Source organism: Diprion similis, chromosome 5 (genome assembly GCF_021155765.1).
Source record: "Diprion similis isolate iyDipSimi1 chromosome 5, iyDipSimi1.1, whole genome shotgun sequence".
Classification (NCBI taxonomy): domain Eukaryota; kingdom Metazoa; phylum Arthropoda; class Insecta; order Hymenoptera; family Diprionidae; genus Diprion; species Diprion similis.
This window is the reverse complement of record NC_060109.1, coordinates 297998-319726: the sequence shown is the minus strand read 5'-3', so window position 1 is coordinate 319726 and position 21729 is coordinate 297998. Positions and strand designations below refer to the sequence as shown.

Sequence of the window (21729 nt, the reverse complement as noted above, 5' to 3'; positions counted from 1 at the left end):
GTGTGGCCGTGAAAGAGAGAAAGATGAATGGGGGTGGCGGGACAACGAGTGGAGAATCGAGGCGCCGCGACGCCCCGCGTCGTTTCGGAGTAAGGGGGCTAATCCTACGGAGTTAGCGTCAGTCAGCTTGAGTTACGAGCAACGGCGCAGCAGCGTTACACCCTATTTATCGTAAATTATGACAAATTACAGCGACTTCGTCTCCACGTTTGATAAAATAAATGCAATATCTATCGCTGTCTCTCCGCGCGAGCATCACGCAGGCGTAAAATGATCGGCTTAAAACTCACGAAAGTAACGCTAACGAAAAAAATATATACAAGAGTCGCAGAATTTAACACCCTTATCGTTGGAATTATTATTTCAAAAAATTATCGCTCTTCGGAATTGTAATTCGACAGTGATTTGCGTGTGAATAAACTTTGGCTTGCATTCAAATATAGTAAATTTTCTATTATTATACGATCTACGATTTTCACGTTGATTGATATCGCAATCGTAAATTTAATAGAGAGAGAAAGAATAAAATAAAAAAACAGTAAGATACTGTTCGTTAATTATGTAAAGATGATTTTAACCATTTTTAACCCCCCTACCCCCCATGTAAGAACACATAAGATATCTTGGACTCCCCCTCTCACTTCTTACGTAAGATTTTGCCTCTACTTTTCATTTGTAACCTTCAAAGTGTGCAAATATGAACACATTTACAATTTTAAAAACTTATTATGAAATAAAAATTTTCACAGTAACAATATATAAATGAAATTGTATATTAAAAATGAAAAAATAGATCTCATAGTTTGCCGAATGTCTGGATAGAAATTTTTGTTGTAGTTTTTCCAAACAGCCCTTAAATTTTCTCTGCAAATTTTTATTTCCTGAGACATTCCTCTACGGACATTTTGTCTCAATGAAAAATGTAAAATGATTTGTAAAATATAACTTAAGATTAACTTTTAACCCCCACCCTCCCCTGGATACAGGGAATAAGTTTCACCTGGTAAACTTTTTTTAATCACTTTTTGCTTTTCATTTCTTTGAAAACTTTTTCAAATTCCATTACCGAATCTAGGTGGAGAAATTTTCACCTATTTTGCATATGAAATGCAAAGGCGATTTGGAATACGGATTCGATCGAGAGAGTATATGTACCTACATCTGCATTATGCGATGTTTGCTTTGGGATTACGTCGTGTACCCGACGATTTTGCCTCATCTACGTGCATTTCGGCAGCTGTGCAGTGCGCCGTGAGAATTCATCTGTATAACTATGGTAGCTAAAATATATCGATCTATTCACCTTGCAGTTAACGATTATGCAAAATTATCGCATTTCTGTCTGTTGTTGTACCTAAATTAAGAGATGCCTTGAATTTATTTTATGCAGACACGCGTATGGAGTATTCCACGCCAAATGAATTAACATCATGGCCTGAACCTCGATCTTTTGGATTTGGTATGCGATTTTTTTTTTTTCAAACTCTAAAAATCACTCAGAATTTTTTTTTTCAGATTTTCTTCCAGTCAATTTTACCTACTTATAATTTTAAAAAACCAACGTCTCTTTGGACGTGATATATAAAAATCTAAAAAGAATTTGATTAGTTTTTTTTTCAACTATTTTCACATCGGACACAAGATTTTTGTGGATTTCTTCAGATACGTATTTTAATTGAATCCAAATACTTGTCCATTTGAAAAAAAAAAAAAAAAAAAAAACTGTGAAAGAAAATTTGAGTCCTTTCCTAGAGTTGAAAAAGAACAATACGAAAGCCCTGGACCAAATCCAAGAGGTCAAAGGACAGACCCTGGTCGACTTGTCGTGGAATGCCCTGTACGTATAATGCCGATTTGCACATCGCCGTGCACGCTTGTGTCGCCTTGTGTTTCGTTGCGTTGCGTTGTATTATATCCTATTTGTTCGAGCGAACGTGTCTCCCGCAGAATCGGCTCTATCGACCCCTCCGATTCCACCCCCTTTCAACCCTCCGTCCCCGGCGGCTATCCCTGGATTTTACGATTATTTGACCAACAGCGCTGCAGGCTATGCGTATTTTCTTATTTTCGACCTCGAAATCTACGTCAGGAATTTTGTCTTTCTACTCTACGATGTGATGACGTATAATATTCTTAAATAACGTAACGGTTTTACGTAATTATACTAAAATTATTTTATTGTTATTATTGTTATTATTATTATTCTACTCATCATGATTAATTCTTAATCCTCAAATATTGTTTATACAGTTTTGAATTTAACAGCAAGCGATTCGTCAATATTAGTATAACCGTATGGAAATTCACAGCGGTTAATTGATTCGAATCGCTGAAACCCTGTATATATATATATATATATATGTATATACATATATATACGGAGAGAAAACGAAAAGTAAAAAAAAATTATACACTGAGAATACCAAAATACGATGATTTGAAAATAAGCAGATATTTATCTCGATTTATGCTGTCGATTTTCATAGGTTGAAAATTATTCGTCGAGTAATGTCGAGAAGAAAAAAAGATAAGATAAAATAAAATAAAACGCTGAAAAAAAAAACGGTTCGTAAACTTAAGGATTTTCGGAGCAGATGATTCGATTTAGGGTAAAGAAAAGAATTTTCGATTATCAAATTGAACTACCGGATTTCGATTTGTGTGTTTCTTCTTTCCTTTTTTCTTACCACGTGTGGATTAAACTTGTCGTCAAAAAGTTAGTTCTACGGATAATTGAAAAATCTCCTCATATCTGCACGTACATTTTTTTTTTTTTTTTTTTATTTACAAACAATTTTTCGCGAGGCGATCCAAGCCAGAAACTCACATACCGTGTGTGAAAATAAGAGAATAGAAGAAAGAAAAAAATGTGTGTAACTTTATTTTGAATTTTTCTGAAACGGTATCCGTTCAAGAGTAAAAAAAACAAAAAAAAAAAAAAAAAAAACAACAACGAAGAGAAAAAAATTAAAAAAAAAACCTTAAACGCGTCTATACGTATAAGTTTATTTTCCCGATGTTTGAACCGGTGTTCCAATATGTTATAGATATATATGTTCGTATAATATACTTGAACAGTGGTTCAATGAAATTTCTATATAATCGAACGAACGAACCAAGCAGACTCGAGCTGAGCTACCGTCTATGCGGTTCGTTCGAGTGGAAATAGCCCTTCGCTGGTACACCGAACCGACAATTTGAAATCGTTGAAACTATCTGCTGGATTCAATTGAGCGATTCGATCCAGTCAGCTGTGGTCTAATTGTAAGACAGACAGATGTTGAAAATTTTCTAATTCTACCTTCGTTTCAAGAGTTAAGGTGGGGCAAAAGATACTCTTTTTGATCTACAGTTTTTCTTTTTCTTCTTCTTCTTTTTTTTTTTTTTTTTTCATTCTCGCAACTCTTCAGTTCACCTTCGACACTGTTTAAATATTCTTATAACAAGAGTCTCATTTAGTTAACTCAAATTCAATCGAATTTTGCAACAATTTATTTGTTTCAGCTGGTCTTGTTGCGGTTTTTTTTTTTTTTTTTTTTCTCTTTTTGTTTCATCGCAAGAAAAACATAATCTTTACGATTAGAAGGGGTTTTTTATTCCTGTTATATTGATTAATTATAATTATTCGCCTTTTTTGAAGTCCGGTTGAATATATTGTTGAAATAGATTTCGTTATAACTGTTGATGGATTGGTCGAAAACCGTGAAATTTACTTTACGAGGGTTGTTTCAATTTTCTCGCTGTTATGTTCGGCGGAATGAATACCAAACGAGGGGTTGAATCGTGTTGAAAAAAATTTTCACCAACGAAATATGGACATGTTACGTATTATTATATCCTGAATATAATTCAAGCGGTCGATTTTATCATGCAAAAGTAAACCACTACGCGTTTTCTAAAATAGTGAAGTGAAAATCAAGTTTTTAGAGAAACGGAGGAAAAATTTGCGAAAGTTATATTTCAAAATAAAAAACAAAAAAAAAAATGGGAGGGGGGGGGGGAAGAAAACCTACAGACGTAAGATTGCAAGTATATTTCTTAGTATCGAGACTGAGATGGAATTAATTTTCTCGAATCATCATCCCAAACAAAATGACAGTATTAATTAATCAGAATTAGAATTAAAGTGACAGTAATTGGGAAAGAAAAAAATCTGAATAAGCAATAATTTGATTGAAATTTGTGACAAGTCAAATCTGTTAAATACTAAACTGAGTAAAATCGGTTGAGAAAAAAACTTCTTTAAAAAATTCATGTAAACTGTAAACTTTTATTTTATTTTCTGGAATCTCTGTTAAATGAAATTTGACCATTGACCCTTGTAATATTTCCGTATAGTTTTATTGCGTGATGTATATAAACAGTTTTACCGAAAAATTTTGTTGTTTAAAATGAAAAATGCGTTAAAAAATTTCGTCAACATGCGATGTTTCCTTTGAACGTATAACGAGGAAAAGTGTTATATGGCTTTGGTTCAGTTTTCAAATATAAATTTGCGGGCCGATATCGTACGAGTTGCGATTCATCCGCTGCGGGAGAATATTAAAGTTTTCTCATAAACCGAGCTGATGAGGAAGAAACGAGTAACGGAAATGCGCTGCATCTCTACATTATTTCCCCGCACTTTATTATTATATGCATACATATATTTATATATCGGTATATACCGTGCTCTCTATACACGTGTATGTATGGGGCGTTCCGCGTCAAATTAGTACCTGACAGCCCGTATCGGGGAGGGTGGGGCAAAGTGGGCAGCTTAAAATTTTTTATATCTCAAAAAATTTGGGGGCAAAGTGGGCCTCCTGAAATTTTTTATACAACAATTAAATACGAATTATTCGGAAATCATTTACTCGAATCATTTCAAGTTGTGCTTTACTCCCGACTTGTTCGAAAGAACTAAAAATTTAAAAAAAATAGTAAATATTGAGATCCCACGATTATCCGGTGCTCAGAAATCACAATTCAAACCATAAGATTAATTATTAGTACGAATTTCATCAGAATTCAAATAATGGCATTTTTCGAATTGATTTTGTGATTATTTATAAATTTCACCACTGGCTAAAGAGAAACTGAAAAAAAAAATTCCGAGCTCTTTTCCAGTTCGCAAGAACACCATACTAAAAAATGATCAAAATCGAAGTGGTTAAAGTACATGAGCTGATAATTTCTCGTAGAATCCCCCATATATGTAGATAGAGTACAGTATTCACGACGCTATGCTGCACCCGAGGCTGAGAATAAAGTAGACGAAACGAGTACGGTGGTTCGATAAATATGAAATATCCTTTTTTTTTTCCTTTCCTCTTCACCTCCTTTTTATCTGAGACGCAAACTGGTACGAAACCACGATGAAAATTTTAATGGCAACCACAACTTCCTGCGCTCTATATTTTTTAAATTAACGTTTTTATTCCGCCCGTGTAGAATAGGGGATGGGCGGACAAAACGGGGTGCCCTTGAAATATTGTAAAAAAAATTTTGTTTCTCAGGATGTTTTTCAAATAGTTAAAAATGACTTCTATTTTTTTTTCAGCCCCCTGACATCTGAAAATCATTTTTATTTCCTTTGGTTACAATATTGAGAAAAAAAAAAAAAAAAAAAAAAAACGATTCAGCTATTTGAGTCCACGAAAAGTAAATATTTCCTTAAGTACCCCCCTCCCCCCTCCCCGCCCCCTATATATAACGTTTCGAATGAATCGAGTCGTCAAACGTAGAGTAATTTTTTTGATCTTCTTAAGGATATTCAGGATCGTTTTGAAATGAAACCTCGATGCAGTTGTAAGCTTTCGATGATAATTTCGATACTTTCGATGTTCTTCGACTCTCATCGTTAGAAACAATTTGAAAAATAATGATTAATTTACAAATGATCGAATTACCGACGGTTTGCGGGTTGATCAAAACGAGGTATCGCGGTTTCGGGTCAGAGTTCAAAAGCGGGCGAACAGCGGGGTGAAACCTGTTACGATAAATAGATGAGAAGGGTGACAAGCGATGACGTCGCTAATGTACTCCAGCCGTACATCAGGCCGCTGTACTTCGACCACAAAACCTCGAAGCTCGCGGTTGAGAGGCCGACGCGTTGCGTCGCGACGCCGACTAAGTGCACCTTCGGGGCTGAAGCCCTGGAATTCATAATTTATTATTCATCCTGCTGGTGGGAATTTCGGTGAAAGAATTTTTTAACCAAGGGTCAAAAATCACGAGGTAGACGAGGGATGAGTATATCAAAAACGTTGCGAAGTAAAAAGAAATAAGTTTTGAGAATCGTCTGGTTGTTTTTTTTTTTTTTTTTTTTTTTCATTTTTTTTCAGATCGGTCAAAAATGGAAAAGACATTTTAAAGATCTTCCAATACGTTCGCTGGTCTAAGATATTTCCGTAGAACAAAAAACTACGAAAAATTAGTCGAAAGTGGTTTAGAGATGCTGGATTATAATAAGCTGAAAGAATTTCAATCCAATTAACGTTGATTTTTATCACGGAACGCGTGACTTAGAAAATAAAACACGTCAGTACAACTCTTTAAGTACATGTTTTTGCATTTCCATGAATTAGAGAAAAAAAATTGAACCTTTTTTTACCGTCATTTTTGCTTACAATTAGTTGGAAAAAGAGAAATAATGGTGAAACTACAATTTGAACAATTTTTATCTTATTCTTTCTCTCTCTCTCTCTATCTCTCTCTCTCTCTCTCGCTGTCACTTTTTTTAGTTTTTGCCCTCCATTATTTTACCCGATGATGATTTAACGTTCTGGCAATATCGTCGAGGTATAAGAGCGGGCGAAGAGTGAGGGGGCGGATAAGATCAGCGCTCTTTATAAGACGAGATTAGGTTCCTTAATGGAAAGCTCGCGATAATCGGTCTGTAGGTATATACAGCGATCGCATCGGGAGATAATTTGATTGGGGAGTTCGTATAAAGGTGTGAGTTATAGGTACACCGTACCATACGATATTCATCGCATATAATCCGCCGCGATTAATTTACACCTGCAGCGTTTATTTTTACCATTTAGAGAAATTTTTATTATAATACATTTATTTATATTTATATGTATGATTAGTAAAATATGTAAACTTGTCGCCTGATTTTATATATATTAAATTTCATATTTTCCCAGCGTTATAAAAGATTTTCAAATGTGGAAATTAATAAATTTTCGATAAAATTAGCGTTCACATGATTTTTTTCATTGATGTTCAGAGCTAGCCAAAAATAATTATAATTTGTCAAATCAAATTGCAAATGTTGTTATATGCATCGATTCAAATTTATTCGATATGAATATATATATATATATATATATATATATATATATATATATATTAGACCAATATCTTAGAAAAATTTATATTCTTGAGTCATTGTCGAACTAAAGAAAAAAGGATTAAAAAGAAAGAAGAAAAAAAAAAGGAAAAAGAAAAAGAAACGACAAGGAAAACTAAGTTTTTTTCAAAAAGTCATTACAAGTGAAAATGAAGTGAAAAATAAAAATCGGCGAACCTCATAAGGTAAGAAAATGGTTTCGAATATTAATACATGGCTGGAACGAGATGGGAAATAAAAGTTTTACCTTCCATAATACCTGAGGGTATAAGAAAAGCGACGGTAAGGAAAGGAGGAAGGGATTCTATTTGAACTCTAATATTTTTTTTTTTTCTCTTTGATTTTATCCTCTTTCTCACTCTCTTTATGCCTTTTTTTCGCCAGCAGCCCGCTCAGATTTGGCAAAATAATATAATTAATTATAAAAGTTTCATACCTTTTTGTCGGAGCCAAAGTTACACGGAGTAAAAAACTAAAGAGGAAGGGGACGAGAAAGAGAGAGAAAGAGAGAGACGAAAGGTAGGCTGTTAGCGGCGATTCGAGCCAATTTCAATAAAAACAAATCGATAAACCGAAGCTAGACGAAGATAGAAGCACCAAAAGTCCATTTAAAGCTCGATTTCACTTTCTAATCTCTTCCGCAGAAGAGGAATAGAATGGAGTATATACAGAAGAGGTTGCGCCATAGGCTGGAAATCATTGCTGTCACGTCTGAACAATTTTCACTAAATTCTGATCTCTGTAAGCTGTTCGGTAAAATTGGAAAACCAAAAAGCTACCGCAATTTTCCGTTCTATAATTATTTCTCAAGTAACACAGCCTTTCGCTAATTAGTAAAAAGAATCCTTCTTTTTTTCTGCTTGTCTGTAAAATCGATTCTTGCAATATGCAAGAACACATACTAATGTTAAATTGAAAGAAAAAATTGACGAAAAATGTTACTTTCTCGAAACGAGAAAATTCTGCTAAAACTTTCAAATGTTTGAGAAAAAGTTCATTCTCATTAAAGTCTCTAAATTTTCCACTTCAAAAACCATAGGATCTTCGGTACTTTTTGGTTGATTTGTTTTTCGCCACAAATTTCTAAAATTTTCATTGGAAGCGTCGGATTTTTTTTTTTTTTTTTTTTTTTTCATTTTTCTTTTTGAGGGAGGGAAGGGAGGGAATTAACTTAGTGTTAAAAGTGGTAAAAAATTTTTGTTCATTCAAGCAGAAAAATTCGAACGCTTTTAGGCAGATTAAGATAGGAGCTTGGAATTTTTGACAATTTTTTTTATATAGATTTTGAGGAATTTCAACTCGTGGCCGTTAAAAAATTCGATAATAACCATTTTAAGCCAACCACCATAAAACGCAGAAGATATTTGTACAATTTTTTATACGATTGTGATCACGTGGAAAAGCACTAGTTCTTTTTTTTTTTTTAGATTTTTTTGACTCGCTTCGAATTTTTTACAATTTTTCAAAACCATCTTATCGATCGACGCAATTTAAAAAAAAAAAAAAAATTTAGCATAGAGTCAAAGTGAGGACATTTTTTCTCCTTAGTGTTGTCGAGCTTTTTCCGAAGAAATAAACTTGAAAAAAATTAGAAGCGGTAGTCGTTTTACTGTGTATGGTTGCTGAAATATTTTCATACTTCACACCAGATTGTTGAGAATATTTTCAAATTCTTCGTAGGACGTTTTCTTCCTCTTCATTTTGCTCATAAAAGAATTGCGAATCGCAAAGTGGTTCCGGAAAATTTAAAAAAATTTTTAAAAACCCGCTATAATACATGAAAATATTTCATCAATGATAAAACGACTCGCGCTTCTAATTTTTTCAACATTTTTTTTACCAGAAAAAGTTTGAAAACCGTGAGAAGAAAAAATCTCCCCACTCCAGATCTAAGCTTGAAAATTTTTATATCTGACACATGATTTTTCAGATTTTTAATTTGCGTCGATCAATAAGATGGTTTTGAAAAATTGTAAAAAAAATTCAAGGCTTGTCTAAAAAATCTAAATAAAAGAAACGAGTACCTTTCAAAGTGAAAAAAATCATATAAAGGTAGGTCGAAGTGAACTGGACTGCCCCACGTGGATATATGTTTTTATCTTTTATTTTGACCCCTGAATGAGGGGAAAAAAAATTTAATCAAAATTGACGATCCGTATATGAAACAAAGAAACATCGCATAAGTCGTGCGAAATTGAGCTCAGCGGCAAAAGATCCGAAACAGCAGAGCCTGTGGCACTCCGGTCGAAGGACCAATTAGTATCGAAGCCGCTCTCGGGGTGAACTCGTAGAAACGTTACCCGCGATCTCAATTTACCGTCAACTTCTTCGGCTTCCTACACGATCTCGAGGCGGATTGGAGGGATGGAAGATGAGGGCGGTGAGGGGGTGGGGGATGAAATTCGGGATGGTTAATTGTCCAGAAAGTCCCCCGCCGTAGTTTACCGTGAGAGAAATTTCCCCGCAGTGATCCACCCCTGGAAATACACCCTCTTCGTACCCCGCAGCTCGTGTATGGTGGCTCTTTCATTCATAAATATTTAACGCGACACTCGGTTCCCTGAGCTTCTGCTGTCCGCCTAAAAGGTTCCCGTCAACGATCCGGGAACTGCGTTTGCCACATGCGACGGAGAGTTTGTACCTGCCACGCACCTGCGTTTAGGGAATTTTATCCTATGGTAATAGGACCAAGTGACCCGGGTTTAATGAAGAAAACAAAAATAACCCGCGACAAAATAAAAGCCATTCAAAATTTTTTTCATGGATTATTTTTGTGTCTTGAGTTACTTACGATAGATTAATTTTTTTATGGGTTATTTTCATATGCGAGATTAAGATCTGTCACCATTTTATTACTCCCTTGAAGGAAGGACCAAACCAGATTGTGTGAATAATTTATTCCGAATTTTATACTAATTTTTGTTCTTTGTACGCGTTAAGAATAAATAGTTCTCTATTTTTTTATTTTTTTTTTCCAAATTTTGATTCTTCCTTGCATTTGAAAACTTGGGTTTTTACTCTTCTGAAGATTTTTTTTCAAAATAAAGGTGCGCTGTTACAATTTTCAATTTTTTTAAACACAATTGATCGAACAACGCAGAACTGGCAGTTAAATTAAATTTCACAATCTGGTGAATTTATCTGTTTGATTTGACTTGTTTATCGTAGAAGTTTGTTCCGATAAAAATCATTCACCATCAAACTCGATCGTCAATATCTGAGAGCAGATTTGGAATTTTCAATCGATCGAAAATTTCAACAAAGTTCGTTTCTTGCATTTTTCGTTTTCTCGTTTATTCGTCCTTTCTCTTAGGAATATTCTACAGCTGATGAATAAAAAATTTCATGGCTCTGCGGCTGGTTGTCGCCGATACCGATCTTTCAGGCGTGCAAGTTTGAACCACGAGGTCGTAGATTAGAAATTACATCGACCTCGTGACCCGAACATCCGATCCTGGTCGTGGCAACTCATCTGAAAGATCCTAACTGCCTAACTATGTTCCGTATCAAGTCAACTGAACATTGAATTTCGGAAATTGTGGATCACTTCTTAGTCCCAAAGAATGTGCTGATTTTTTCAAGTTGAAAATTGTTCCTTAAACCCCGCAACGTAGCGAAGTTAAGAGAGCAGAAATCAAATTAAACCCTCTTAGTCACACTACCTGAGAATAGATAGTCGCACTAGGTCGATTCTATCAACAAACTGTCCGGCCGATGTAGATAAAAAAAAATGGCGAAACATGCTTTCGACATTACAGATTGTATAGAAAAAGTCGATTTATAAGAAATCAAATGACAACAAAATGTAGAAAAAAAGGAATCTTAAAGAAGTTAATGCGCAAAACGAACACTTTTCCAGTCTGAAGATCATAACTTTGACAATTTTTTTTTTTTTTTGTATTTTCAACTAAAAGTACCTACTCAAAATACGGGTATTTTTTACTCATTTTGGGGTCCGCGAAAATTTTTCCTAAACAGGGGCCAAATGGTACCTTATTGTATCTCAATATTCAGGAAAATTTTTAGCCCCAGTATACAAATGGCTTTAGAGATACGAGGAACAAAATCGTCGGATTTGAATATATTCGATAGAAGAGCCCAACAGATAAAGGAAAAAAATTCAGATTTGGAAGAACGGCGATGACATTTCCATCCATTTTACGAAGCTGCATCCGAATGTGTCGCCAAAAATACCGTCAAAATTGGATTTTATTTTAGGGGATGGTTTTTACGTTAATGAATTACTTTAGGGGTGCAAATATTCTTGACACCAGAATCGAATTAAGCATCAAAAAATCTATTGGAATATTATCGTCGAACTTCTGGATGTAATTTTTTTTATTATTTATTTGTTGTTTTTTTTTTTTTTTTTGCCTAAATTTGAAAACTGCATCCCCAATATTTTCGGAAGCATTTCTATACTCAGGCTAAAACTTTTTTGTGAGGATTAGGATATCCTAAGATACGATTTGACCCTTGTTTCGAAAAAATCAGCGCAGTCCAAAAAACGGGCAATTTTTGGAGAGGCTCTTTGGAGTTGATACTCTTTAGATGTGATACTTTGGGGATGAAAAAAATAATAGCATGGTATTTAGGCCGTAAGTTGATCGAATGATCGATTTTAATCGACCAGATTTTTACACCGACGTTTCACGATCGTTGACCAATAATGAATACAGTGATTCAAATATTGAGTTTTGTTTGTTTGTTTTTTTCCAGAAACCCAAACGCGAACGAGCATCATGGCCGTGGTGAAAAGTCAATGAAGGAGAAGAGCAAATATCGAGGGCTTGTTTGGGAGCAGTACGATCCTGTGCATCAAAAGTATCTAGAAATTGGTGAGTAGATAATTTATTTACAGTTCTGTCTTTCAACCCGTTAATTACAATATGCATATATATGAGCGATCAGGCACCTCACACTCAACCCTACTTCATACATACATTTTCCCTTACATGCGATTCACATGAAATTTTACATACCTACACGGTAACGAAAAAATTCTTCAAAAAAACCGAGTTTCTTTTGAAGTGGAATAAATGTAAAAAAAAAAAAAGCTATGCAAGGATCTGATGACGCGAGGCAAATCACTCCTCGATTTCACTTGGAATGCCCCATTTATGTACACGTGCGTAGCTATAATACCTGGTGTGTACACCTAACACCTGTCTCGTTATTCCGTACATGTAGGTCGAAGGGCTGACGGGTTGAATTTTGAAGGGTCGTGGGGGAGGGTGCGCGGGGGGGGGGGCAAGCACGGGACAAACTGAACCCAATTTCACGCGGCATAACGCGCCCTACGGAGTATCTATTCGGTCGGAGTAATTTATCGCATCTCATTTTCGCTCCTCGCCACGTCTCGACGCTATAATTATTTGCCAATTTTTTATTTGCCCGAATTTTATCAAAGAATGATAAACTCGAAGTTGGAACGCCGTTATCGCGTTTTTTTTTTTTTTTCCCAATCATCCGTCAACCGGGGCGTCCAATTATCCCGAATTTAATTGGCTATAATCGGTATTTGTAATGAAAGTTGTAATTGCTTTCAATCGGCTGATTTTTTTTTTTTTTTTCTTTCATTTTTTACCTTATCCTTGGATCTTTTTATCCTTGCAGATTACTTGAAAGAAATTTGAGTGAAGCGCGTTGATGCTTCTTCATATCCTCCCTCGATCGTTTCTATTCGTTATTTGGGTACTTCCGATTTTCGAAAACTCCCATCTGCTGACGGGTAAAAACTAATTTGGCCGGGAAGGAAACACTCGTTTTCTTCCCTCTCCTCGTTTTTGATCCTTCGTCCCTTTTCTCATCAACCAGCGATTTTTTCCTGCAGATTTTCGTGACCGCGAGACCGATTTTAATTCTGTCTTTTTTTTTCGTTCTCTACTTCAGACTCATATTTCTCGTCATTTTTTCGGTGAGAAATTCAATTCAGACCTCATACGATGTATTCAATCGGACTGTGAAGTAATTTAAGTCTATCGACATTTTCAAAATCTTTATATTATCGTCGAAATAAAATCTCTCTATACGATGGTAAATGATGAAGATAAGATAAGACGAACAGATTCCTCCTCTTGAAATGTGAATTTATAGTTGAGTGATGATTTTCAGTAAACTGGAATATTCACATTATATAGGATTTGAGAAATTGTTACAACAATGAAATTATTCACGCCGAGTATTTCTCGGACATTTAATTCGTTACTGATATTATGTTATATTCATCATCCTGATGCCGATGTATTAACAAATGCTCGCATTTCTAGTTTTTCTCGTTAGTCTAGCAGGAACAGCCGCAGCGCAGGATACAAACATTTTTGCAGAAACGAAAATTTGTCAGGATTTAAAAATAGATGATTTTTCTACCTACGAAACGGTTGTTTTAAAAAACAAAAAATGGATCTACACAGGGGGGTGGGGGAGGGTGGTGGTATTTAAGTGGGCCCCTTAAGAAAATGATGTCTAAAATCAAAAAATAAAATGTTTAGTTTTCATATGAACGTTAAATCGCGTTAAATTATTATCTAGCTTTCCCGAGAAAAAGTAATTATCATAAATTCAAGTTCAGAAAATTATTTGACTTTGACGAGTTGAGAGTAAAGCACAACTTAAAACGCTTCGCGTTATCGAGCTGTGCAATTACTCGAGTTAATGATTTTCGAATAATTCATATTTAATAAAAAGTCGTGGTGATTAATTTTGTCCCTTGTTATTAAAAAAATTTCAGGGGGTCCACTTTGCCCCCAAACTTTTTGAGATATGAAATATTTTAAGGTACCCACTTTGGCCCCTCACCCTATCCCCCCACCTCCCCTACAACGATTCGAGTAATAAAAAAAAAATGTACGATCTTAGTTTTCGGACGGATATTTTCGTTCACGTCTCCTTACGAATGACTGCATAAACCGCATGTGTGTTAGTTGCGACTACGAAAGGATGGAGGCGAGTGCGCGTTTTCCCTCATTTCTCACGTTGGATGAAAAATCGCAAAAACTGATAGCCCCCATCCAGCCACCTCTGTCACACTCAAGAGCCAAGAAAAATGTACCAGAAAAATTCACCCCGTGTATACAAGCCACCCCATGATGATTAATCTGAAATGGTGTTTTTTTTTTTTACCTCTTCCTCTTCCTCTTTCTTTCTCTCGCACTTTTCTAGCTTTTTACTGAGGTTTTTTTTCTCTTCCCTTCTCGTTCTTTTTATCCCCCCACCCCCTAACTCTTACAAACGCTTTCCCGTTCTTTCCCAACCATTTGCATTTGTCATCGCTATTATAATATTATCTTCCTCGTATTTTCTTTCATTTCATTTTTAGCCTAGCAGCTATCGTTGCCGGAATTTATGGTATCGCTTTTTCTACCACAATTTTTGAAACGAAATGTTAGAATTTTGACGATGCGATAAATCGATTCGAAGACCAATTTCTAGCATTGAGATTTTATAACGACTTCTACAGGAGTTCCAGATCCTGATGTAAATAAATATCAATCAAATATTCATTTTTCAATTTTCTCCTTTCGATTCGAGTCATGATTTTTTATATTCTTCCACCTTGAAAAAAAAAACACTCTGGAATTTTTCGGATTTCAAAAAATTAGCAAATCGATAGTCCCAATTGAAAAAGTCGAAAAAAATTCTAAAAAATCCTGGCTTATTTACTAAAATTTTTAAGCTTTGATCCAGAGTGAGGAGACGTTCGCTTTTAGTTTTTTTAGATTTTTTTTCGAGAGCAACGTTGAATAATATGAGAAGCAAACATATATACATATGCACAATATTTTTATACATGGAAAAGAAAATTTGGATCTTTACTAAGTGCGTGAGTTTTCAGATCATATATGATCGTGAAAAATTCTAGCTCAACTGTTTCTTTTCTCTCGTTCATTTCGTCCCATTTTTAGGGCCATTAAGAATAATTTTATGCAAAAGTTTGCATGATCGTTAGGCGAAATTAAGCACGGTATGAAGATACAACTAAATCTTAAAGTTTCGTTCTACCGAGACTTCAGACCTGCGTTTATTAAGAACATAAATAAATCAGTGTTCGTTAAGTAAAACCCATTAAGGAAAACTACCGGGCAAAGTTTATGCTGGCCAGCGTTCGATGCACTCGAAAGTCACACGATTTTTCATGAGGCATAAATCACGTGGTTGACGAAGGTAAAAAATAAAAAAATCTCATCAATTTTGATACTGGGCGCTTTTTGGCGGATCAATCTTTGGAGGAGGAAACGAAAAATATTAATCGTCAAAAAAAAATTTAGCGATCGTCTTATTCAATACGTATATATGAGATATTCCACGCCAAAACTCGACCAGTATTAAACTCCGACCATCTCAAAATTATTCAACTTTAATTTAAGGGGCTTAACACTGTTCGAGTTGGCGTGGAATACCCCATGTACGTAAGGATGTTTGTAAAACCATTGGTGCAGCGTTCGGTTGAAAATTATAATGCAACGTGCAAGACGGAATCCCGAGTAATATATATTTCTGCAAATAAATTTCAAGCCGAGTAGCTGGTCGGCTAGGTAGTGAGGAGGTAGGTGGCCCATAAAGGTATCATGCACGAGTGAATTTAAGCGGAAAATTTATAGCGCGAGCATGCCTTTGACTGAAGCAGCAAACTCGCGTTGAAAATCGAAGGAGCTTCTGAATATTCCCATAGCAGATGCCCGCCAAATCTTATATACACAATCGTATTTATAGACACGATCGAATCTGCTCGGTAATTCAAAGATCGCGAATTCAAGAGAGAGAGAGAGAGAGAGACAGAGAGAGCGAGAAAAAATGCTTATTTATTCCTGATTAAAAAAAAAAAAAAAAAAAAAAGAAAAAAAAAATCTAATCACAAACTATTACAAGAAAGAACTAATAATAACCTAAGACTAAATTAATTGTTTGGGAACCTATAACATTTATTTTTTTTTACCTTATTGTAACAAAACGAATAAAATCTATATATGTACGGATTTACGCTATTAAACTCACTTTCACATACAACGAATGAATGAATGATCATCTACAAGTATAATTCGGCAAGGGAGAAAAGAATTTGTCAGTCGATACTTCTACATACATCGGTGACGTCACCGAGCGACCCCTTCTTATAAAAGCGCCACCGCCGAGCGAGACGCACTTCTCGTTTGACCAGCGCCGAGTCTACTTCAACTTCGCAGATCAGACGAGTCAATATTTGTTCAATAAGTTCGTTAAGTTGGCACAACCATTTAAAAGGATCGAAATGATATCTTTTGGACAATTAGCCGTGAAAGAAATTATTTTGTCGTGTTTCAAATTTTTGAAAAAATCGATGGTTCTGCAAACTTCACTAAAAGAAAAATTTCAAATTTTATCAGCCAGAAGTGGGCTAAGTAGCAGCAAATTTGAGTGCCTTTGAAATTTTTTTACGATCATCCCTTCATGTAGAATTAGCACGTGGTTGTGTTATTTTTTTTTGTGAAGTTTGCAGAGCCATCGATTTTAAAAAAAAATTTGAAACACGGCAAAATAATTTCTTTCACGGCTGATTAGCGGCTAATTAATGGCAAATTATCCAAAAAATATCATTTCGATCCTTGTAAATGGTTGTGCCAACTTAACGAACGTAATAACAGGTTTACAATGAGATCCTTCCCTTATTCACAACTTTCATGAGAGCATTTAATTCATGCATTGTACTTGATTGCACCTAGTTCGTGAATCAACAATAAAATAATACTGTTTTCTTTACCTTTTGGATATCTCTGAAGTTCTGAAACCTCGATTATTTTAACGATTTCAATTCACCTTTTCTAATTCTACTTTAATTCTTATAATTGTTTTTCAAATGTAGTTCCTTTTCAAAAAGGCCAGGTCTTGTCCTGAGACGATTCATCCGAGCCCACTCTCAATTTAAAAATTAATTCTAACAATTTTTATTTTATTTATTTAATTAACAAAGAGAGAATAGATGAGTAAAAATCCAGCCGCTGACTCAAGAAAATTTTGATCATCTTTTGCGACTGAGTTTTGCAATTTTTCCATTCTCTCTGTGTATTCCACTTTTCTATATCAGGGAGAAATCGATTTTCGGCAAACTTTTTTTTAACGCCTTCTAAATTCGGTCCTAGAATTTAAAAATTACAAATCTTTCAGCCTACTCTTTTCATCGTTTATTTTTTTCTATTCTTTCAAATTCCTTTCCCTTCTCTCTCTCTCTCTCTCTCTCTCTCTCTCTTTCTCTTGCAAATTGATCACGAATCAAATACCAAAAGCTCTCTGAATTGCGTTGCTGTAAGTTGAAAGCTTCCTCCAAGGATTCAAGGAGTGTGCAGGATATTCAGCTAATTCTAACAAGGAATTCAGAGCGCGTTGTGCTTGCAGCTAGTCTTGCAGTTCTAGTCGCTATGCACTTGAGAATTTTGGCGATTAAAGTGGGCGAAATAATTGCCCGCAAGCTTATTTTCCACCCTTCAGCAGCACCGGCGAAATTGTCAGGAAATATTTCCACTTTTCCTTATGACTGGGATTTTCTTCACCTTATTTCTTTTTACCAACTTTTTTTCAATCGTTTCCCATTCTCCCAGAAGTTTCGCCGAACAATTCGAACGACTCGCAACTCAGAGAACATCGTACGCGGAATTCGGAGCGATAAGCAGACCGTCGAATCTTTTTTTTTTTTTGTTTTTTTTTTTTTTTCTTTCATTTATTCACAGCTTGCCTTTAGTTTTTTTACGTTTTAAATTCTTTTTCTCTTTGTCAAGTGTAACTTTGCCCTCCGGGCAAGCACCGAGCGTACAGGAAACTTTTTCAAACACTGCGAGTATCACGCTCTGCGATATTGTTTTAAAAACAACGGAAAATTATAAGGGATCCGAAATAGAAGAAGTAAACGGCAAAAAGAAAAAAAAAAAAAGAAGAAGAAATAAACAATAGAGAGCCTGAAATTCTCGCACAATCTGCGATTTAAATGTACTTACTGAAATGTATGTACTTACAGAAATATTTTAGAATATTAAATATTCGATTTATGGAAAATATTCGAAAATGAAATATTTGCTTTAAGATGTTAAAATTTTCGAAAAATCGATTTCTTTTTCATTTTATTATCGTAATGTACGTATATTTTGGTAAACACGGAGAAAATTTCTTGTCAATCCGGCAAATATTGACATCTGGATGTAAGTTGGAAAAAAAAAAAAAAAATCTACCAAATGTAAAGTGCTTCTGAAACTTTAAGCGCGTTTTTTTCAAAACTGTGTTTCTAAAGTCGGTGAGCAAGATTTCTCGGATACGCCTCAAATTTTAACACAAGCTTTTTAAGTGTATTTTTTAGTAATTAATCGAAGGTTTTCACTCACCGATAAACATTTTCCTTCTTATGAACAATTCGGGGTCGAAATTTTTGTAAAATTTCGATTATTTAAATATGATAAAGAAATTAAAACAGGATGCAGTTCGTAGATTTAAATATTTTTATTTTTATCTTCTTTATATCATTCACAGAAAACAATCATGTTGATATTTTTTAAAAAAACAAAACGCTCAGACGAACGTGAAACGATGCGTAAAGTAATAGACGAGTATAAAATAAGAGATTAATAAAAATTCCTAGAATTTATTATACATCATGAGAATTTCGGATATAATAATTTCTCACATTCGCCGCCGAGATATTTCATTATACACACATTATACGTATAGATTATACAGTTTATTATATACTTATCCAGGATAGCGAGCGTCGCTGTCTTGATAATCCCGTTTCTCAGGAGCAAATATTTCACCCGGTCGTCCTTGGTATGCGACCCAAAAGTCCTTTGCCGTTTAGTATAATTACAGGAATAAATCGGTTCTAGACATCCAAAACCGAAACATCGAATCTGAAAATAATTGAACTCAATTTCAAAGCATCAAAGCGTCAAAATATAATACAAAGAGTTTGAAATATAAATTGCAATTTTCAAACATTTGCGTTATTGTTATGTATATTTATTTATTAATTTAATTTTTTTCAAATTTTAATCCCGTAAAAAAATCAGTAAATAAAACGTAAGTACTAGAGTGGTTAAACTAATTTCATTTCCTCCCTGTTTGTTCAATTCATTGAAACGACACGTGCTATATATGGGGCATTCCACGTCAATTCGACCTGGGTTTTACCCTTGACCCCTCAGATTTGAAGCACGATTTTTGCTATGATGATTTTCACTTTGAGAGGTATTCTGATGATTTTTTGGACTCAATTTTAATTTTCTCCAATTTTTAGAAACGATTTTATCGACCAATCAAGATTAAAAACTTTAAAAAATTCTGAAAAATCCTGTATCAAGTATCAAAATCTTCTCTTTTCAAGCTTTTACCGGAAAAAATGTTCAAAAAATTAGAAGCGGAAGTCATTTCACTACGAATGGTTGTTGAAACATTTTTACATGTCACATTGGATTTTTGAAATTTTTTTTTCAAACTCTTCGCAAGACATTTTTTTCCTCTTCATTTTGCTGATAAAAAAAAAAATTGTAAATCGTAAAATGTTTCCGAAAAATGTGAAAAAATTTTCAAAAAATCCGCTCTGACATCTAAAAATATTTCAGCAAAGTAAAATAACTTTCGCTTGTAATTTTTTTTAACGTTTCTTTCAATTTTCAATTTTGATCAGTCGATAAAATCGTTTCCAAAAATCTTTAAAAATTGAAATTGAGTTTTTAAAAAAAATCGAATATCTGTCAAAGTGAGAACAATAATAGAAAAAATCGCGTGCCAAATCTGAGAGGTCAAGGGTAACACCCAGATCAAATTGACGTGGAATGCCCCGTACACATGAGACGGAGTTTGAATATTATCGATAAAAACTTATACACCCTGTATATTAAGTACTTGTGTCATCTCTTTGGAGCCTGGTACGATATAATGTATCGCGACAAAACTCCGGGGGTTAATAGACGCTTCTTGGGGGTGTGGAGGGGCGCGGGGGTAAGGGGGTTACCAGTTTGGCCACCACCCAGATACAGTTCATCCCCCGTGATGTATGCTGACGTTTGACGCAACGGACCGCTGTCATATTTCATAAGGGTTGACGGGGGTGTAACTCTGCCCCGACGAATAACGCCGACGATACAACGATCGCTACACGCCCATTGCTTCTGTGTCTGCCTCTGTAGGATGGAGAACCGGTTATACACCAGCCATAGATTAAACTGTGAGATCACTAATTTACCCAGCTGAAATATAATATGCAACGCGTGTGGGGGTGGTGGTGGGGGTGGGGGTGGGGGTGGGGGTGGGACTGCCTATCTGTTACACTCCGTTCATCCACCATCCCCTATACAACGCCTCAAAATCTGTCTTACAATTAATCCAACTCAAGGATTGCTCTTGGGTATAATAATGCTGGACCAGAATCAGCGCGAACTGAACTTGAAATAGCCGTGATGAAATTGTTTATTATTCGAGATTCTATGGGTGAGAAATTTGTTGTTGTTTTTTTTTTTATTTACTTTTCGCCACCTTTGGTCGTGTAAGAAAAGCGTTGGTTTCGGCAGAAAATCACTTTTTTTTTTTTCTCTCAACGAAACTTTACGTTTCCGAACATCTAGAATCCGAGTAATAGGTTTTTAGAAATATGTTGATTTCGGAAACGGATGGATAAAAAAATTTGAAACTTGTTGGATAATAATGTATAAAGGCCACTGTATCTGGTTTTCCAAATTGCGAATATCGAATTGTTGACATTTTTCAAAGCAAAAAATATATCAGCCAAAAATAGTTGGCCAAAACAAGAAATGGTAAAAAAAAATGTGATCAATATGCAATATTTGAAGTTTGTGTTTGAGTTCAAGTCTTTCGTAAGTTTTTTAAAGATTTTTCTAATTAACTGTGTCTGTTTGCGTTGGATAAAGAACGAACGAAATACGATAATTCGATATTGGAGGAAAACTTGTTTCATTTCGAGGAAGTAACTCTACTTGTGCATAAAATTAATCCCAGAATATTGTAATAATATATTCTTAATATTATTACGCATGTGAAATTACTTTACGTAAATCAAATATCCAAAAACCGAATGTTAATAGAATATTTCAGTTTTAACTCGATCGAGTTTGTTTTTTCACCGGTGTTGTCACAACTGTATTTGGATTTCAGCGATTCAGTTTATCGCTGATCCAACACTGTTTGTATAAATTACAGTTCAATTGATATATTTGCATCATTGTCGGTGACACTTTGGACACTTTTCTTACGATTTCGCTTATTCCCGATCACTGAATCCCTCGATTTAAGGAAGAAGACATAAGAAGACGATATATCAACAGCTTTGTGTATCCTAGAAAAGATGATGAATGTTCTTTTTCGTCAAGGGGTGGGTATACATACATAGACTGCAAGGCTGAAACGTCTCTTCT

The 21729-nt window shown here is 34.9% G+C and overlaps 1 protein-coding gene across 1 annotated transcript in view; it reads left to right on the top strand.

The window, feature by feature from the left end:
* Window positions 1–21729, top strand: part of LOC124406297 (neuroligin-4, X-linked) — a 191722-nt gene that overhangs the window by 144165 nt on the left and 25828 nt on the right. Inside the window, exon 8 of the mRNA XM_046881667.1 lies at window positions 12062–12180. Within this exon, the coding sequence (XP_046737623.1) occupies window positions 12062–12180 (119 nt within the window). The remainder of the gene's footprint in view (window positions 1–12061; window positions 12181–21729) is intronic.